Raw genomic sequence first — 19,089 nt, forward strand, 5'->3', positions numbered from 1 at the left:
CCTGCCCCCCCACCATAAATAAATAAATAAATATTTAAAAATAACAAAAAATTTCATAGCACTTCCTGTTTTCTTTTCCACGCTATCCCTCTCTTCCTTCCTTCTTTCCAGGGTAATTACAATCCGCTGATCAACTTTCACACATTTGCTAATGGTTCTGATGTATGTTTATGTGGCCACCTCAATATATGACATCAGCTTGTGTGAAAGGTTTACTATAAATGGTATCATGCTGCACCTGTCCTGTTGCAGCTTGCCCTTGCAGCTCATTGTGTTTGAGATCTGTATCACTTCTTGTAATTGCCATATGCTGGTAATTTCTCCATTCTCCTCAATGAAGGATATTTAGGCTATTTGAATATTCACATGTAGATTTCTTTGTCATTTTATGTTAGCATATTCTCCAGAAATACAACTGCTGAGTGTCAGATTATGTTTTTTCAAGCATTCGGAAAGATCCAGGGCCAGATAGATGGCTCAGCAGTTAAGGTACTTGCCTGCAGAGCCTAATGACCCAGATTCAATTTCCCAGTATCCACACAAAGTGGTGCGTGCATCTGGAGTTTATTTGCAGTGGCTGGACGTCCTGGTGTGCTTATTTTCTCTCTTTTTTAATTTCTCTCTGCATACAAATAAATTTACAAAGAAATGAAAATATATTCCAAGTTTCTCTTTGAAGTGTTTGTGTTAATTTCCATTCTCAGTCTAAGTTCATAGCTTTAAGTTAACTACCATATTATTTTAAATTTCCTATCCTGTCATAGATGGAAAGAAATATAAGAAACTAAAACTTTATCAGGGATAAGATATCCCTTTGCCACCAAAAGATGCTACATCCAAAATACTTCAGTGGCTATATAAATTTTTATGAGTATGGGAAAGAATGCATAGATTAAAAAGTGAAAAGTAAGGCTTGCATTTGCTCTTAAAGTATTTTTGTTATTAAAAGAAAATTAAGGGCTGGAGAGGTCGCTTAGTGGTTAAGGCTCTTGCCTGTGAAGTCTAAGGACTCATGTTCAACTCCTCAGGTCCCACATGAGCCAGATGCACAAGGTGATGCAGGTGTCTGGAGTTCATTTGCACTGGCTGGAGGCCCTGGCGGGCCAACTCTCCCTCCCCCTTCCTCCCTCCTTCCCTCTTATAAAAAATACCAAAAAATTCAAATGGTAAGTCTTGGTCTGATATAGTAGTTTCATGAAGCCATCAAGAACCTTTCCTAGTCTGTGGCTTTTTTCATGTGGCTTTGATTGCTCCTTCTCTAGGTACTGTGCCAAGTGTGGTCACAAGGAAGGGAAAGGGCACAAGGCTCAAATCAGCCAAGTCCCGTCTCTCTCACATACCTCATTGACCATAACTGGATCATATGCCCCATCGCTCTCAGGTGCCTGAGGAGGCAAGTGCCTTCACCAGAATTACATTGGTATGAAAGAAGTTAGATAATGTGTAGGCAGCTGGAAATATGTACCACTGTTAATTAACACAGTGATCTTCTGTGGTTGGTTTAGGAAGCCCACAATAGGAAATCGATGAATATTTGCTGAATAAATTTTTAAAAACCAATTTTGAAAGCCTACAATAGATACAGTTCCTTTAAATAACTCTATGCCTGTGGAGAAATATTTCTGCTACAATATGAATTTTTTTTTGAGGTAGGGTCTTATTCTGGTCCAAGCTGACCTGGAGTTCACTCTATCATCCCCTGTCTAGTCTTGAACTCACAACCGTCCTCCTCCCTCTGCCTCCTGACTGCTGGGATTAAAAGTTTATGCTACCACCTGCCTCTGCCTCCCGAGTGCTGGGACTTACAGGCATGCGTCATCACACCTGGCTGGGTTTTTTTTTTTGTTGTTGTTGTTTGCTTTTTGTTTTTTGAGGTAGGGTCTTGCTCTCTAGACCAGGCTGATCTGGAATTCACTATGTCTTCTGTGGGTGGCCTCAAACTCAGGGCAATCCTCCTACCTCTGCTGGGATTAAAGGGGTGCACCACCACTCCAGGCTATTTCTCTAGTTTTGATATGTAAAATTTCATGCCCCTTGGACTGCAAAATGGCTCAACCCTTAAGGCCCTTGTTGCAAAGTCTGCCGGTCCAATTTCCCCACATGCACAAAGTGGCGCATTTATCAGGATTCCGTTGTAGTGTCAAGACGCTGTGTGGTGTGTCCACACTTACTCTCCTCCTCCTGTTTCTGTTGAATCAACAAATAAATATCTCGTGCCTCTTAAATATATGGGAAATGATTACATACCTGAGTGATCTTTTCTAACCAATTATAGTGCTTTATTATTGTTATTTCTACTACTATTATTTTGCATGTGTAAGTGTGTGTAGCATGGCATGTGCATGCCCCGTGTATGTCTTTGCAGCTGCCCACATGAGCACCTATGGTGAGGCTTGCTTGCCTCCAGTGGCCAGTGTGGATCATGGGGTATCTTGCTCCATGCTCACCCTTTCCTTCCGCCTGGCTTTTTTTTTTGGGGGGGGGAGGTAGGTTAGCCCAGGCTGACCTGGAGTTAACTTTGTACTCTCAGGGTGGTCTTGAACTCATGGTGATCCTCCTACCTCTACCTCCCAGTGCTTCGATTAAAGGCGTGGTGGCCAGCATGGTCTTGGTTTTGAGCTGGAGACTCTTCACTATTTCAGAGATTTTTGATTCTTTGGTCTGTGCTCCCCAGCTAGACTGGGGTGCATGTGGCCACATATCCAGCTCTTTACATGGGATCTAGAGTTTTGAATTCAGTGTCAGGCCCCCTCAGACCCTCATGCCTGTGTAGGAAGCCCACCTAACCACTGAGCTATTTCTCCAGCCCTGACGTGTAGTGCATTTAAAAGTTCATATTTTGGGACCAGGGATGTGGCTCAGTTGGTAGAATGTTTCTGTCCCCTGAGCGAAGCTGGGTTCCATCTCCAGCACTGCATAATCTAACCGTGGTGATGCATACCTGTCATCCCTGCACACTAAGGTGGAAGCAGGAGGCCCAGAAGTTCAAGGTCATCCTGTATTGCACAGCGAAGGCCAGCCTGAGCTATGTGAGATCCTGTGCCTCCCCTTTTTAAATTTCTGTTACGATTTAATTCTATACTGATGTAAACATATCTATGTAATATAGGGGACCTAGAGTAGATACTGTTGTCATATACATTTTCTTGAAATTAACAAAACCATCTAGGTTGTGAATGCCTGTAATCAGCAGCACCCTGCTCTCTACCGAGTGCTAAAGTTTCAGTGAAAAAATGGAACTTGGCTCCAAATTTGTGAACAAAAAATGTATCCGAGACAAGGAGGGAAAACCCCTAAAGCATTAGTAGTGCTGCCTTTGGCAGCAGAGCTGTGGGCACTTTTCTGTTTTCATTTTCTGTCTGCTCATGTGACCTCAGTGACATGAAATGCTCAGTGACTTGCAAGGGATATATCTCAGTTTATAAGACAAAGCCTTCTGAAAGTATTTTAGGTAGCATTTTACCTCATATGTTTTAGTCACCCCGTAGACCTGCATATATTATTTGAGCTATATTAATGTTAGTGTTATATAGAACACCAAAGATCAATGTAAAAGGCTGAGACACAAGTCTCTAAATTTTAGCTTCTGGAAGTTGTGCCTTAGAGCTTTATCATTTTTTTTTTAATTTTTATTAACATTTTCCATGATTATAAAATATATCCCATGGTAATTCCCTCCCTCCCCACCCCCACACTTTCCCATTTGAAATTCCATTCTCCATCATATTACCTCCCCATTACAATCATTGTAATTACATATATACAATATCAACCTATTAAGTATCCTCCCCTCTTCCTTTCTCTACCCTTTATGTCTCCTTTTTAACTTACTGGCCTCTGCTACTAAGTATTTTCATTCTCACGCAGAAGCCCAGTCATCTGTAGCTAGGATAATTTTCTTTATTGCTAAAATATTCTGGCTGGGCGTGGTGGTTCATGTGTTTAATCTCTGCTTTTGGGAAGCAGAGGTAGGATTATTGTGAATTCTAGCCCAGCCTGGGACTACAGAGTGAGTTCCAGGTCAGCCTGGGCTAGAGTGAGACTCTGTCTTAAGGGGCAGGATATCCCATGATAAGCTGAGCATGGTGGTATATGCCTTTAATTCCAGCACTTGGAAGGCTGAGGTAGGAGGATTGCTGGGAGTTGTAAGCTAGTTTGGGCCTAGAATAAGACCCTACCTCAACAACAACAACAAATTCCATGATAAAAAGCTACCTATTTTAAGAAAGAAATTCAAAGTATAGTGTGCTTTGTATTGTCTTTTACAACTTTTAAGCTTGAATGTTTCCATTTGTGTAATGACTTTTTTTTCCTGTTTATTTTAGAGATACAGAAGGAAAATGACAAATCAAAAGGCAATGAGCAGCCCGTAGACTCTCTAAAATGCTCTATAGCCAATGTTCCTGAGGAGACCACTATGAAAACTGAAAAAGAAGATGAAAAGGAGCTTGTGAAATTACCAGTTATCGTGAAGCTAGAAAAACCTGTGCCAGAAAGTGAGGATAAAAAGGTTATCAAAGACGAAAGTGATTCTTTCAAGGAAAATGTCAAACCCATCAAAGTTGAAGTCAAGGAGTGCAGAACAGATCCCAAAGATGTCAGGGGCAGCACGGAGAAGCCTGCCTCCCAGGAGCCCGAGAAGGGGGAGTTTGGTGGCAACCTCAGATCTGCTCAGGACACTGCAGAGAAGTCCACTGAGGAGACTGAGAAACTTAAAAATGACCAGCAAGCAAAGATACCACTGAAAAAGCGAGAAATTAAACTGAGTGAGGACTTTGATAGTCCTGTGAAAGGACCTTTATGTAAATCAGTTACTCCAACAAAAGAGTTTTTGAAAGAAGAAGTTAAACAAGAGGAAGAGACTTGTAGAAGGGTCTCTACGATCAGCACTTTGAATCATGAAGGGAAACAACTGGTAAATGGAGAAATTAGTGATGAAAAGGTAACTCCCAATTTTAAGGTAGAACAAGTAGAGACAAAGATGTGTGATACAAAGGAAGATAGCTCTGACAGCCTCTCTAAGGACAGAACTGTCATCATGGAGGGAAACGGAGCTGAGTATTTAAATTCTGTGATAACAAGCACAAGGATAATTGAGCTTGAGAAAGAAGTTACTGGGGATAGTTCAGTGTCTGTCTTAGAGGCCTCCGGTCAGAAAGGGGAGCTAGGGGAACCTGATCATCCAAAAATGGAAGTTTCTTTTGAATCTTCTGAGATGGCAGAGGATCTCTCTTTAAAAACTGCCTCTTCTGCTGCTGAATCCTCTACTAAGAAAGTTGGAGAGAAATCCCCCAGAAGTAAGAAAGATAACCGTCCACCTAACATAGACTGTCTTGAGAAGGTAGAGAAATCAAAAAAGACTCTTGTAGATAAGGACATACAAAGATTGAGTCCAATACCAGAGGAAGTTCCTAAGAGCACTCTAGATTCAGAGAAGCCAGGCTCTTCTGAAGCGGCCGAAACCTCCCCATCTAAAGTGACCGACCACGGTGAGAAACTAGCCACAGATAAAGAAGCGGCAGAATGTCAGAGTAAAAGTGCAGCTGATTGTCAGTCCCTGGAAAGTGCACGTCCAGAAACTCTCAGTGAGAATTCTGAGTCCACGAAGGTGGAAATGGCCAGTGTGGACAAGGCACAGACTTCTAGCCTGGAGGATCCTTCTGAGACCAAGGGGTCAGTGCAAAAAAGCAAATTTAAATATAAGTTGGTTCCTGAAGAAGAAACCACTTGTGCAGAAAACACAGAGATCACCTCTGAAAGGCAGAAAGAAGGCATCAAATTAACCATTAGGATATCTAGTCGGAAGAAGAAGCCAGATTGTCCTCCCCAAATTCTAGAACCTGAAAGTAAGCAAGAGAAGCCAGAAAAGGAAGAAGAGAAAGCAAATGTGGGCCGTACATTGAGAAGGTCTCCGAGAATATCTAGACCCACAGCAAAAGTAGCTGAGATTAGAGATCAGAAAGCAGATAAGAAAAGAGGGGGAGAAGATGGAGTAGACGAGTCATCCGCTGTGCAGAAAGCAGACAAGAAAGAACATTTGAGAAAACCAGACAAGGATACAAATTCTAAAGTAAGCAAGGTAAACCTGCTTTCAGTTAATTCAGAATATTTGGACCTTAGTGTTCATAGATCTGGCTGAAACAATCATTGAAAAACAGCTAAAAAACAGTGCATTTTGTCCTCTATTGTTTTTCATTAGTTATCCCTACATACTAAATTTCAGACCACCTAATTTTTTTTTTTTAATATTTTTGTAGGCAGGGTCCCATTCTAGCCCAGTCTGACCTGGAATTCACTATGTAGTCTCAAGGTGGCCTCAAATGTACAGCAATCCTCCTACTTCTGTCTTCTGAGTTAAAGGTGTGCACCACTACCCCAGCAAAAAACATTTTTATTACAGGCAGTAGTAGGAATATGTTATTTCTATAAGCAATTCAAGTACTTATAAACCTGCGGGATGATAAAATTGAAAATTTCCCATTATTATTATTATTAACAGGTTGGAGTTTATATTGTTTAAATTCTTTCTCTATGCAACCCATTTTAAAATCAAAATGGATCAGACCTATTTGTTGTTTACATCACAGTAGTATGTCTGTTTTTCCATGTCAGGAAATGCAGTCTATCTTCATTTACTAATGGCCACATAGTATTTCATAGTGTGGATATACCTCATTTTATTTATCTACTCCCTTATTAATTGACATTTAGGTTGTTTCCCATTTTTCACTATTACAGGCAATGCTGCATTGAAGATCGTTTCGGACATGAGTGAGTATTTCTTTAGAATAGACTCCTAGAATCGGAATTGCTGGGTCAAGGGGCATGTGTATGATAAAATTTGATAGGTGTTGCCACATTGCCTTCTAACAGCCCCTATTAATGTACAGCATACTTATCAATTCTGTCATTATTTTCAGAAGCTAGAATTCTTTTTTATGACATCTTAATTTTAAGGAAAATCTTCTACAAGTCTTTTTAGCCAGTCTATAGGAGTTTGCCATCACCATACAACGCTGTTTGCTTTTTAAGTAGTCAGGTTATTCGTTTTTGCAAGTGGTTCTTTCTTCTGTTAAATAATGCATTTTAAAAACATTTTTATTTATTTATTTGTAAGCAGAGGGAGATAAAGAGGAGATGAAAAAACAGGTACACCAGGGCCTCTAGCCAGTGCAAGTGAACTCCAAATGCATGCACCACTGTGCAGCTGGCTTTACGTGGGTACTGGGAAATCGAACTTGCATCATTGGGCTTTGCAGGCAAGTGCCTTAACCGCTAAGCTATTTCTCCAGCCCCAAGTAATACATTTTTAATCCACTTGAAAAAATTTTTCTTCTGTTAGATTTACTTTGTTCTTTATTGGAGACTTGTAGAAATGAAATGAAATATGAATTAAAAGTTTAAGGCTGGGTGTGGTGGCACACGCCTTTAATCTCAATACTCAGTAGGCTGAGGTGAGGCTGAGCTAGGAGGATTACTGTGAGTTCAAGACCAGCCTGAGACTACATAGTAAATTCCAGGTCAGTCTGGGCTAGAGCAAGACCCTACCTCTAAAACCAAACCAAAAAACAAGAAAGAAATATGAGTTAAAGATCTGCACAATTAGGCAATGAAATGGCATAACAACATTTTCTACTTAGTCTCTGGATAATATACAATTTTTAAGTTTATTAGGACTTTTACATGTGTTCTGATATGCTTAAAAATTTCTTTAAGTTTATCTCTAATATAGCCTTGAAATTTTTGCAAAAGAAAAAGTTACATGAGTATATCTTCTGCTATTGATAGCGCCTTTAAAATGTTCATGGCCTTTGACCCAGACTCCTGTTCAAGGAATTTATCCTAACCACAAAGATGTGTGTAAACATTGGTATCTGCAAGGATACATTGTGAATGTGAAACAATGGGAAACAACCACCCAAATGTCTAATAGGAGATGAGATACCTACAGCCATTTCGTGGCATATCGTACTATCACTTACGCTGTTTTGCGTAAGGGAATTTTTATGACTAGGAAATATTTATGACATAATGGTCATTATAATCCCAGCTTTAAGGTCCCCTAAACACTGAAGAAAATGAAGATGATTATGAAAATTAAATACTGATAATTTTTATTTTTCTTTGTATATTTGCTAAATCTTCTACCAGAAACATATGAGGAAAAGTTTAAAATGATTATCATTTTTATTTTATACAAGGTAAAACCCAAAGGCAAAGTTCGATGGACTGGCTCTCGAACACGAGGCAGATGGAAGTACTCCAGCAATGACGAAAGTGAGGGGTCTGACAGTGAGAAATCGTCTGCCGCTTCAGAAGAGGAAGAAGGCAAGCACAGTGAAGAGGCCATCCTGGCAGACGACGATGAGCCATGCAAGAAATGTGGCCTTCCCAACCACCCGGAGCTAGTGAGTCCCTGCTCTAAGTGAGCATGTTCAGACGATGGGTAGGCCACGGAATACCATACTGCCTCTGGGTTAGATCATTATTACCATTTTAAAAAAATATTGTATTTATTTGTGAGAGTGAAAGACACAGAGAAAGAGGGAATGGGTGCACCAGGGCCTCCAGCCATTGCAAACGAACTGCAGATGTATGTGCTATCTTGTGTGTCTGGTTTACATGGGTCCTGGGATATCAAACCTAGGCTTTGCAGGCAGATGCCTTAACTGCTGAGCCATCTCTCCAGCCCCCTTATTTGCATTTTCAATGCTACTGATGTTATGTTCTGTAAGTCACCTTTGTTTTCAAGGAAGGCCAACACTCAGGATCTTGGTTCCATCCTGTGTGGCATATATTTGATAATTTAAAGTACTCTTTTGTTTTAACATCCTTTTTAAAAATTTTGTTAATTTGAGAGGGAAAGAATGGACTTGTCAGGGCCTTTTACCACTGCAAACTCCAAAAGCATGTGCCACTTTGTATATCTGGCTCTTCATGGGTATTGTGGAATCAAACCTGGGCTGTCAGGATTTGAAAGAAAATATGTTTAACCACTGCACAAAAGCATGTGCCCCTTTGTGCATCTGGCTCTATGTGGGCATTGGGGAATCAAATCTGTTCTGTCAGGCTTTGCAAGTAAATGTCTATAACCACCGAACCATCTCTAACCCACGAGTGTACTTTTGATCTCTTTTCACTAATCAGTAGATTTTTTTAAATACTAGTCTTTAAATGTGTTTGTAACATTTAATTTAGATCTAAAGGCACTATTACCTTCATGTAAAAAAGGAAATCATGTAGTAACCTAGTAAGTTGGCAAAAGGTTTTAAATGGACAATTGTAATAAAAAAGAAACAAACTTTAAGAGACAAATTATAGACCTGTTTTGTTCCAAAGGATAGTAACAGACTTACATGGCGCTTTCTCACCCAAGGAGTAAGCTCCTGAGCTGAGTGTTGGCACACGCCTCGAATCCCGGCGCTCCGTAGGCCGCGCTAGGGGAGCGTGCGCTGGAGGTCAGCTGAGCTACAACAGCTAGGTTAAGGGCAGCTATAGTTCCTTAGTGACGCCTTGTTTCAGAGAACAAAAGAAACAAACCCAAAGAAGGAAGAAGAGGGAGGGAGGACAGAGAAAGGAAGAAGGGAAGGGAGGGAAGCAAGGCTCTTTAAAGTTGCCCTATACCATAAGAACAAATGCCTAACCTGTATATGTTATATGCGGTTGATAAGTGAGTTTATTGAGGGAACATTCATTATGCCCAATTTTATTCAACTTTGATGTTCTTTTGAATAGAATTGACGAAAAACAACCTCCATGTACCAAGTAGAAATATATGTAATGGGTGTATGTGAGTAGAATGTACAGAGTGAAAATAGTCTGGGATCCTATAAAGTTGAAATAAGCGTAAAAGATGTTTCTCACTGGGCCTGACAGCACACGCCTTTAGTTCCAGTACTTGGGAGGAAGAGGTAGGAGGGTCACTTGAAATGCCAGGCCCTCTTGAGACTACATGGGGAATTCCAGGTCAGCCTGGGCTAGAGGGATACCCTACTTTGGGGAGGAAAAACAAAAACAAAAACATAAAACAAAGGTGTTTCTCCAGGATTTTTGTTGTTGTTTATAGAGAGTAATCTGATATGATAGCAAAGTATTAAGCCAGACAGAGGTGGATAGAGGTATTGCTTGGCTTCTTGTCAAGCACTATCCTGTCTGTATCTTGCTGTGTTTACTGTAAAGTGAGATGAGTCCCATGTGTTTCTGAGTGGGGGATATTTACCAATGCTTGTACCACTGCTGGCAGAGTTCCTGATGTGTGTTATGGGCTATGTTAAAGTTAATTCTGATGTATTTGTAGTTTCTATTTTATTGATAAAATCTTTTATTAAAACTAAATTAATCAAAAGTTTATCATATCCATGTGTTTTTGAGGGTCATTCAAGCTGGAACAGAGATTGATACTAGTGCTGAAAAGAAGAGATAATGGATTGTTTCAAAAAGATTCTTCTGAGCCTTTTCTGCTTAATGTTTTAGGCAGGGATCTTTAAAGTGGCCCAACCACTAGAATGTACAGACATAACAGAGGAGTCACTACAGTGCCTGACCTAACAGGGCATGGTAGTCCAACACTGGCTGCATGCTGGAGAGGCCACAAACCCAGCAATTGCTTAGGCCACAAACCTCAATGCCTCAGCAGTCACAACCTGGCCTTGAAGGCCTGAAGATTTCCAGAGCATTGCTGGTGTTCAGTCCCCTTTAGAAGGCCGGAGCAGCTAGAGTGTGATGTCAGCAAAGCATCGCAGCAGCCACAGCTAGGCAGAGGCACTTACCTGCAAGAAGCAAAGGCAGAGAAGCAGTGTTGCCTTGTCCTTGGACTTTTTCATATCTGGGCCATATGTTGGAATGCACTGCCCACTGTGAGGACTGGTCTTCCTCCCTCAGTTAACTCTTTCTGGAGATGCCTTTATAGTCACCTCCCAGAGAGGTGATTATAGATCCTGCTAAGATGACAATCAAAATTAACCATCAGCAGGGTATGGTGTTGCACACCTTTAATCCCAGCACTGGGGAGGCAGAAGTAGGAGGATCAGTGTGAGTTCAAGGCTCGTGGGGAACTACAGCATGAGACCCTACCTTGAAAAACAAACAAAGAGAACTACTAGCCATCACAGTCATCAAGGATATTATGGAAACTTGGTCAGGACTTTGATGTAAACAGTGTTAGGGGATTTGAGATACTAGTCTTAAATCTAAGGATCAGTAGAATTTATATTCTCTCTTTAAACTCAGAGAATGCATGCTAATTTAGGCAGTAGTAGCCTTTGATGACAAAGTGAGTGAGGAAGTAACTAAAAGGAGTGAGCAGAAATGGCACCAAGGAAGAGGGGAGAGCTGTATTCTTTTTGTAGCATCCACAGGATTTTGATTTCACTATTTTAATAATAAGTACTTGTAAAATCCCATTTCAGTTAACTGTTCCTGCTACTGTGCCAAGGAGAATGACATTAGAAGTTGAAGATTTGAAAACTAGAGGATTTATTAATTCATTGGCTTTAGGTGTTTCTCAAGTCATAAAAGAATCAGCGTTAAAGAACTGTCAGGTTAGTCGCTGAGGACATGATCGTTGACTGGTCCTTGTCCTCAGTGAACTCATAGCAGAACAGCAATAAATTCATAAGTACATGTGGAACTCAGGTTTTTCCAGATACTTTAGTTAAAAGCAATGAATGCATCATTGCTGTAGGCTTGGTGATTCTTACATTGTAATATTTATTTAGTGGGATTTTTGTCCTTGTTATAGAGTAAGACAGAGTTTTCATGTTAGAATGTAAATTCTAAACTTTAAATTTTATTAGGTTAAAAAATTATGAAACAATGTGATACATGAAATTGCATGCCCAGATTATTTCACATATGCTTGGCAACCCGATATAAATGATCTGTACCACATTTTATATAGACAAGAAAGGTTGTTTTCCACATTTAACTGTCCTCTGTGGAATATGGCCCAATTTTAGAAAGTACCTATATGCCAGGTTTAAACAAATAAACAAAATGTACATAATGGAAACCAGGACCATTTCTTTTCACAAGGCCAGTGGTAGAATCCCAATCCTGGATTAGAGTTGCAGGAATTACAGTGAATTTGTTTTTATTTTAATATGGTTGAAGAAATACAGATACATTTATATAGTTGTTAACTAATTAGCCAATTCATCTTACTTTGCCCTTTGAGAGAATTTAAGCTTGGTGATATCTAGTAGTTGTGAGCACTCAGATCATCCAAACATGCTTTCTAAATTCTAGTCTCAAATACAGGAAGCCAGGCATCTTGGAGAAATGAGTGATTCTAAGGCTTGGGCAGAGAATATGCAAATATGACTAGTATTGCAGAGGGTCAGGAAGTAAAGAATCAAGAACATAACCAATGCAGACTAAAGCCAGTGGGAAAGTAAATCTGTGCATGGCTGAAACAATTCCAACAACAAATTAAAGAATAATGGTTTTGAATTATAATCTCAAGAATAATAAAAGTATTTGTCAGTTCATACTGAAATAAATAATTGAATATACAAATGAATGGAGAGGAAGGAACATAGTTTCTTTACAGAAGAATTCCAAGTAACATTGGAAGCATTAGGGAAGTTGGAATCCACAAGCAGAACATTATAGTAATAATTGTTGTAAGCAAAATTCCCATGAGTGATTAGTGTGTAAAGCTTGTAAGAAAAGACAGGATATTTGCATTTATATTTTCCTCTATAATACTTTTTAATTTATTGATTGTAGTGGGTTTGATCTGTAGCTGCAAATTCTTTGAAACCTTGAGCTGTAGACATTAGTGAGGGGGAAAAAGAAATCTTAGGAAACCTGATTTTGTACTGATAATTTTGTAGTTTTGATAGATGTCTCACGGTTATGTAACCTTGTAGCCAGGCATGGTGGCTCTTTCCTACAATACCAGCACTTGGCAGAGAGACTAAGGCAGGAGGAATGAAATTTTTTTTAATATTATTTATTTATTTATTTATTTGAGAGAGAGAGAAAGAAATACAGAAATAGGCAGGTGGAGAGAGAGAGAGAATGAGCACTCCAGGGCCTCCAGCCACTGCAAATGAACTCCAGATACATGCACCCCCTTGTGTATCTGATACATGGGTCCTGGGGAGTCGAACCTGGGTCCTTTGGCTTTGCAGGCAAGCGCCTTAATTGCTAAGCCATCTCTCTGCCCCTGGAATGAAAATTTGATGTAAATCTTGGCAATGTAGCAAGAGGCTATTTCAGAAAATATTAATCTTGGTGGAGGCTGATGACGGGCATACGGGGATGCTAGTATGTTTATAACTCATCTATCTATATAAAAATATTTGAGATAAAGCTTTTTTGAGTGAAGGAATTATAAATTATACCATGGCAAGTTTAAGGAATTGCTTACCTTAAACTCTTAGCAGTAAAATATCAATGCTAAAGCTAGTTGTTATTAGTGTTAGTGTTTGAACCATGATGGTTTTGAATATAGTTTAGGTTCTTTTCTATTCTTTAGTCTTCCTTATTTGAATTTACAGAATATATGGTGCCATGAGCATTTCTTGAACATAAGTAACTGAAATACAGTTAAAATGGAATTGTATTTTTTTTATCTTTTTTTATTTTTTGTTTCCAGGCTGACCTGGAATTCACTGTGCAGTCTTGGGGTGGGCTCGAACTCAATGGTGATCCTCCTACCTCCGCCTCCCGGGTGCTGAGATTAAAGGTGTGCGCCACCACACCCGCCTCACATGAAATTTTAACAGTACAAAATATTTCCATTTTAGGCAGAGGTAGGAGGATTACCATGAGTTCAAGTCCACCCTGAGAGTACATAGTGAATTCCAGGTTAGCCTGGACTAGAGTGAGACTCTACCTCAAAAAAAATTTTTTTCCACATGTTAGCATACTTTATGACATTTTGACTTTAAAACTTTTTTTTTTTTTTAGTTTATTTACTTATTTATTTGAGAGAGAGAATGGGTGTTCCAGGGCCTCTAGCCACTGCAAACAAACTCCAGATGCATGCACTAACACGTGCATCTGGCTTATATGGATTCTGGGGAGTTGAACCTGGGTCCTTAGGCTCTGCAGACAAATGCCTTAACCACTAAGCTTTCTCTCCAGCCCTGGACTTTAAAACATTTTATAAATAATGTTATAGGGATTTGTAAAATGACGGAGTGGGTGACAGTGCCTGCTTTGAGGAACCTGCATCATAAAGAGCATGCCTGCACATGCTTGTAACCCCAGCACTGAGGGAAGGAAGGAGAGCCAGGCTCTCTGGAGCTCATGGAAGCTCCAAGTTCAGTGAGCAGCTCCGTGTCAGGGGAATAAAGTGAAAGAACAATACAGGAGGATGAATTGAGCAAGGTGGCGCACACCTTTAATCCACGCACTCCGGAGGCTGAGGTAGGAAATTGCCTTGAATTCAAGGTCAGTGTAAGACTTCAGAGCGAATTCCAGGTCAGCCAGGGCTAGAGTGAGACCTTATCTCAAAAAACAAAAAATGGGCCAGGTGTGGTGGCGCACGCCTTTAATCCCAGCACTCAGGAGACAGAGTTAGGATCGCCATGAGTTCGAGGTCCCTCTGGGACTACAGAGTGATTTTCAGGTCAGCCTGAGCTAGAGTGAGACCCTATCTCAAAAAAGAAAAAAGAAATGGACCTGTCAGTTTTTTTAATTCATTAGCTTTATGCAGATAAAGGACATTTTGTAGTTGAAGTAGGAAGAAGCATTGAAATGTCCTGGCAGGCATGTTGGTATACACCTGTAATCTTCACACTCAGGAGACTGAGACAGTGAGTTTGAAGTCAGCCTGGGCTACTTAATTAGTACCAGGCTAGCCAGAGATACATAATGAGATGCTGCTCAGGAAACATAAAGACAAAGTCATTATTTTAGCTGAAGAGTCATTGAATACTTAGCTTGGTTGACATGAATGTGTTTTATTGCAGATTCTTCTGTGTGACTCTTGTGACAGTGGATACCATACCGCCTGCCTCCGCCCTCCTTTGATGATCATTCCTGATGGAGAGTGGTTCTGCCCCCCTTGCCAACATGTATGGCCAACCCACTTCTGTCTTCACTTCTTGCTTTTGTATTCACAGAGTTAATTATTTTTAAACACCCACTGAACATCTGTTTTCAAAGCAATTTTTTGATAGTATTGACCTTTTTTGTTTGCTCTCTCCTTCACTTCTGTTCATAGCCCTCAGCTCTTCAATTTGCCTTTCTCCAAAGCATTCCTCAAAGGGCCTACAGTGTTTGGAAAATTAGCACCGACTTTTTTCTTGCAATTGTAATAAGCACAAATAGCACTAAATTTCATTAAATATGAGGGGAAAATGTTCCTTTTGTAGCATATCCCTTTGTTTCATCTTCTTTAATCATTTTTATCTCCCTTTTTATTAGTCATTTTATAGGGTTATTGCAAGCATTGTAAGAAATATGAATTCTCCCTTGTATCCTGATTCACATGAGTTTCTTCTGAAACCAAAGAACAGTATATGTCTATGTCATTGACACCAGTTGAATGTATTGCCTCAACAAGACCAGTTTAATTTTGCTTTTAAAATAATGAGTTTTATGCATTTCTCAATGAAGTTAACTTTTGTGGTTTACTATAGCTCTATCAATTATCTTTTTTTTAATTTTATTTTTGGGTGGTCAGGGTCTCACTATAGCCAGGCTGACCTGAAACCCACATTCATGGTGATCCTCCTAGATCAGCCTCCCAGAGTACTGGGATTATAGAGACAATCCACCAGTCTGTTTACATATTTTAAGCTTCATTTTGATCTGGCAATCATGTGACATTTTTGTACATTTTCTCTTACATTTTTTAAAATAGCTATTGATACTATATTTTATTTGTATGTAATCGTAAAAATATTTTTCAGAGCTTGTCATTTTGATTATAATCATTGCTTTGTGTAGTATTGAACAAAGTATTAATTTCTAGGCATTAATTAATAAGGTAGGCACAGAATGCTTTTCTTTTGACAGTGCTATATGTTTTATTTCAAAAGTGCTATGCTTGGGCTGGAGAGATGGCTTAGCCATTAAGTGCTTGCCTGTGAAGAAGCCTAAGATCCCCAGTTCAAGGCTTGATTCCCCCGGTCCCACGTTAGCCAGATGCACAAGGGGGCACACACGTCTGGAGTTTGTTTGCAGTGGCTGGAAGCCCTGGCGCGCCCATTCTCTCTCTCTCTCTCTCTCTCTCATTATCTGTCTGTCTGTCTGTCTATCTATCTATCTATCTATCTATCTATCTATCTATCTACCTTTTTCTCTCTCTATAGCTCTCAAATAAATAAAATAAAAAAGAGTGCTATGCTTATCTCCTATTTACTATGTGCTGACATAGTTCTTTAATTAAACACAAAGCTTTAATATTCCTTCACCATGTGGCCCTTTTCGGTTCATAAGCTTAATACCCATGAGCTTAACATGCACAGTATATAAAATTGTCAAAAAGTGTTTAAAATAATGCATGCATATGTATTGCTCCTTCAGAAACTGCTGTGTGAAAAACTAGAAGAACAGTTGCAAGATTTGGATGTTGCCTTAAAGAAGAAAGAGCGTGCTGAGCGAAGGTATTTGATATATGTATTAATGTGTTTCTTGGGAATTTGGCAGTAGAATTGCCTGGTGATATCGATGAACACATCTGTCTAAGACAAGGACTGGTGAACTTCAGCCTGTGAGTCATATCTGGCCCACTTATTTTTGTAGTAATCACTAAGTATGCTTTTTATGTTTTCTAATGGTTGGAGAAAATCAAAATGAGAATCATTTTGTAAAGCAGCAAAATTATAAGACATTCACATTTTATTTCCCATAAATAAAACTTTATTGGAACACAGTTCTGCCCATTTATGTGTAAACTTCCTATGGTTGCTTTTGCCCTACAACAGTGGAATAGCTCAGTAGAGACCTAATAAGTGTCTGAGCTATCCTTCCACAGAAAAGTTTTCCAACCCCTGTTGCAGAGTACTTATCAGAATCTACTGTGGATAAAGTATTGTGGAGGATGTGTACCTGACTATTATAGGGAGCATGCAAATGTTCTACAAACTTGCCCACTGTCTAGGCTGTGCCCCAGTGGTTATAAAAGATACCCAGTTTTCATTGTGTCATTCATTGTGGCATAAATGGTTGGAGATGGCTTCTTAGAGCGAGTAAGATTAAACTTGGACATAATATTTCAAATAGGATCCAGGGGCAGAGGTAGATGGCTCAGAAGTTAAAGGTACTTGCTTGCAAAACCTGATGGCCCAGGTTCATTTTTCCAGTACCCACCTAAAGCCATATGCACAAAATGGCACATGCATCTGAAGTTTGCAGTAGCTAGAGGCCCTGGTTCACCCAGATTCATTCATCTGTCTTTCCCTGTTCCTCCCTTATTTCATCTCTCTCTCTTCCTTTTTCTCTCAAATAAATAAATTTGTTTTGTAAAAAAAAAGGATCCAGAATGAATATAATAAGTTTATATTTATTTGTATTTTCTTTGATTATTTGTGAACATTCACTCAAACCTACTGTGTACCAGCATGAATAGTTTACATGGGACTCATTCTATCAAAACAAACAAACAAACAAATAAATAAATAAATACATACCAGGCGTGGTGATACACACCTTTAATCCCAGCACTTGGGGGGCAGAGGTAGGAGGATTGCTGTGAGGTCGAGGCCACCCTGAGACTACATAGTGAATTGAGCGAGACCCTGCCTTGAAAAAACAGAAAGAAAAAAGAAAAAAAAATACCGATGAGGGGTGCTGGAGAGATGCCTTAGTGGTTAAAGCACTTGTTGATAAAGCCAAAGGACCCAGTTTTGACTCTGCAGCACCCTTGTAAAGCCAGATGCACAAGGTGGCGCATGAGTCTGGAGTTTGTGTGTTGTGATTGGAGGCCCTAGTGTGTCCATTCTCTTTCTAATGTCCTCTCTCTCTCTCTCTCTCTCTCTCTCTCTCTCCTCTCAAATAAGTAAAATCTTTTTTAAAAATATAGATATGTGACCCAGTGATACAATAAAATAGAAAAATCCAAGTATATTCTAAACAGCACCAGATCATTGTAGAGTAGCATTTTAAAGTTGTGCTATCTCCCCTTGTCCCTCCTCCCTTTCTCTCCCTTCTCCCCCCTCCAGGTTAATCTATAAAATCAATTGTCTAAGCTAGGCTCAGCTACTGGGGAAGCTGACATAGAATTTCAGGTTCAAGGCCAGCCAGTTGTCATTTTATAAGTATTTTTGAATTTATAAAGTAAAAGCATGTGTTTCAGATATTTCCATTAGCTTCCAAGTAAATTTTTAAAAAATAATCATTAAAACTATTCTGATATGCATAATTTTATTATGAATTAGAGGTTTCTTACATGAAATAAAAAATAATAAATAGGAAAAATAGTAACTTGGTTTTTTTCTTTGCCTCAGTCTTTCTGAAATCTGCTTGTTCTGAGAAATGAGTAGTGTCTCCGTGTTCTAACTACCCATTAAGTGCTTAGAAGACAGTGTTCTTTTTAAAAGCAAGAATGTAATTCACTGAGAATTCTGTCTGGTTGCAGATTATATCTATTACTTCTTTGGAGGCCTACAATACTTAAACTAGCATTTATATGTGTGAGGGGCTGGAGGAAAGTTTTTTGACTGGTCTAATATATTTGAATATAATGTAAATAAGCTGCTGTAATTGCCAAACATTTGAAGTTTTAAAAATTGATGTTAACATGTGCTGTATTTGCATACATCATTGGTTTCCTCTTTACTAGTTCTCTTGCTTTCTCTAGTGAGAGAAGAAGCTAGAGTTGGGTATTGTGGTAAACCCTTAGTGATCATCTTTACATAAATGTCTTTAAGAGGAAAACTATAATAATGGCTTTAGATCAGACACTGAGCCCTAAGTGAGACTGGGTCACAGAAAGGACAAGAATGTGGACCAGTATGGTACAAAACCGAGTAACTAATTTGCTATTGGTGTTTGCTGATCCACTCAATCTGGCTAGCAAAGACTTTTCATTTATAGCTGATAAGATTGTGTGTGTGTGTGTGTGTGTGTGTGTGTGTGTGTGTCTTTGCAGAGCTCCAAACAGTGCAACTGGTGTTTCTAAGATAGTTA

General features: G+C 39.4%; 1 protein-coding gene across 2 annotated transcripts in view; it reads left to right on the forward strand.

Moving 5' to 3' along the window:
* The window catches only part of Rsf1 (remodeling and spacing factor 1), a 130,048-nt gene that overhangs the window by 88,500 nt on the left and 22,459 nt on the right, over positions 1–19,089 (forward strand). Inside the window, exons 6-9 of one of the 2 annotated variants that reach the window (XM_004656241.3) lie at positions 4,326–6,079; positions 8,202–8,408; positions 14,925–15,029; positions 16,486–16,565. In XM_004656241.3, the coding sequence (XP_004656298.2) occupies positions 4,326–6,079; positions 8,202–8,408; positions 14,925–15,029; positions 16,486–16,565 (2,146 nt within the window). The remainder of the gene's footprint in view (positions 1–4,325; positions 6,080–8,201; positions 8,409–14,924; positions 15,030–16,485; positions 16,566–19,089) is intronic. The other variant, XM_045146445.1, reaches the window with a different exon arrangement.

Source organism: Jaculus jaculus, chromosome 3, assembly GCF_020740685.1.
Source record: "Jaculus jaculus isolate mJacJac1 chromosome 3, mJacJac1.mat.Y.cur, whole genome shotgun sequence".
NCBI lineage: Eukaryota > Metazoa > Chordata > Mammalia > Rodentia > Dipodidae > Jaculus > Jaculus jaculus.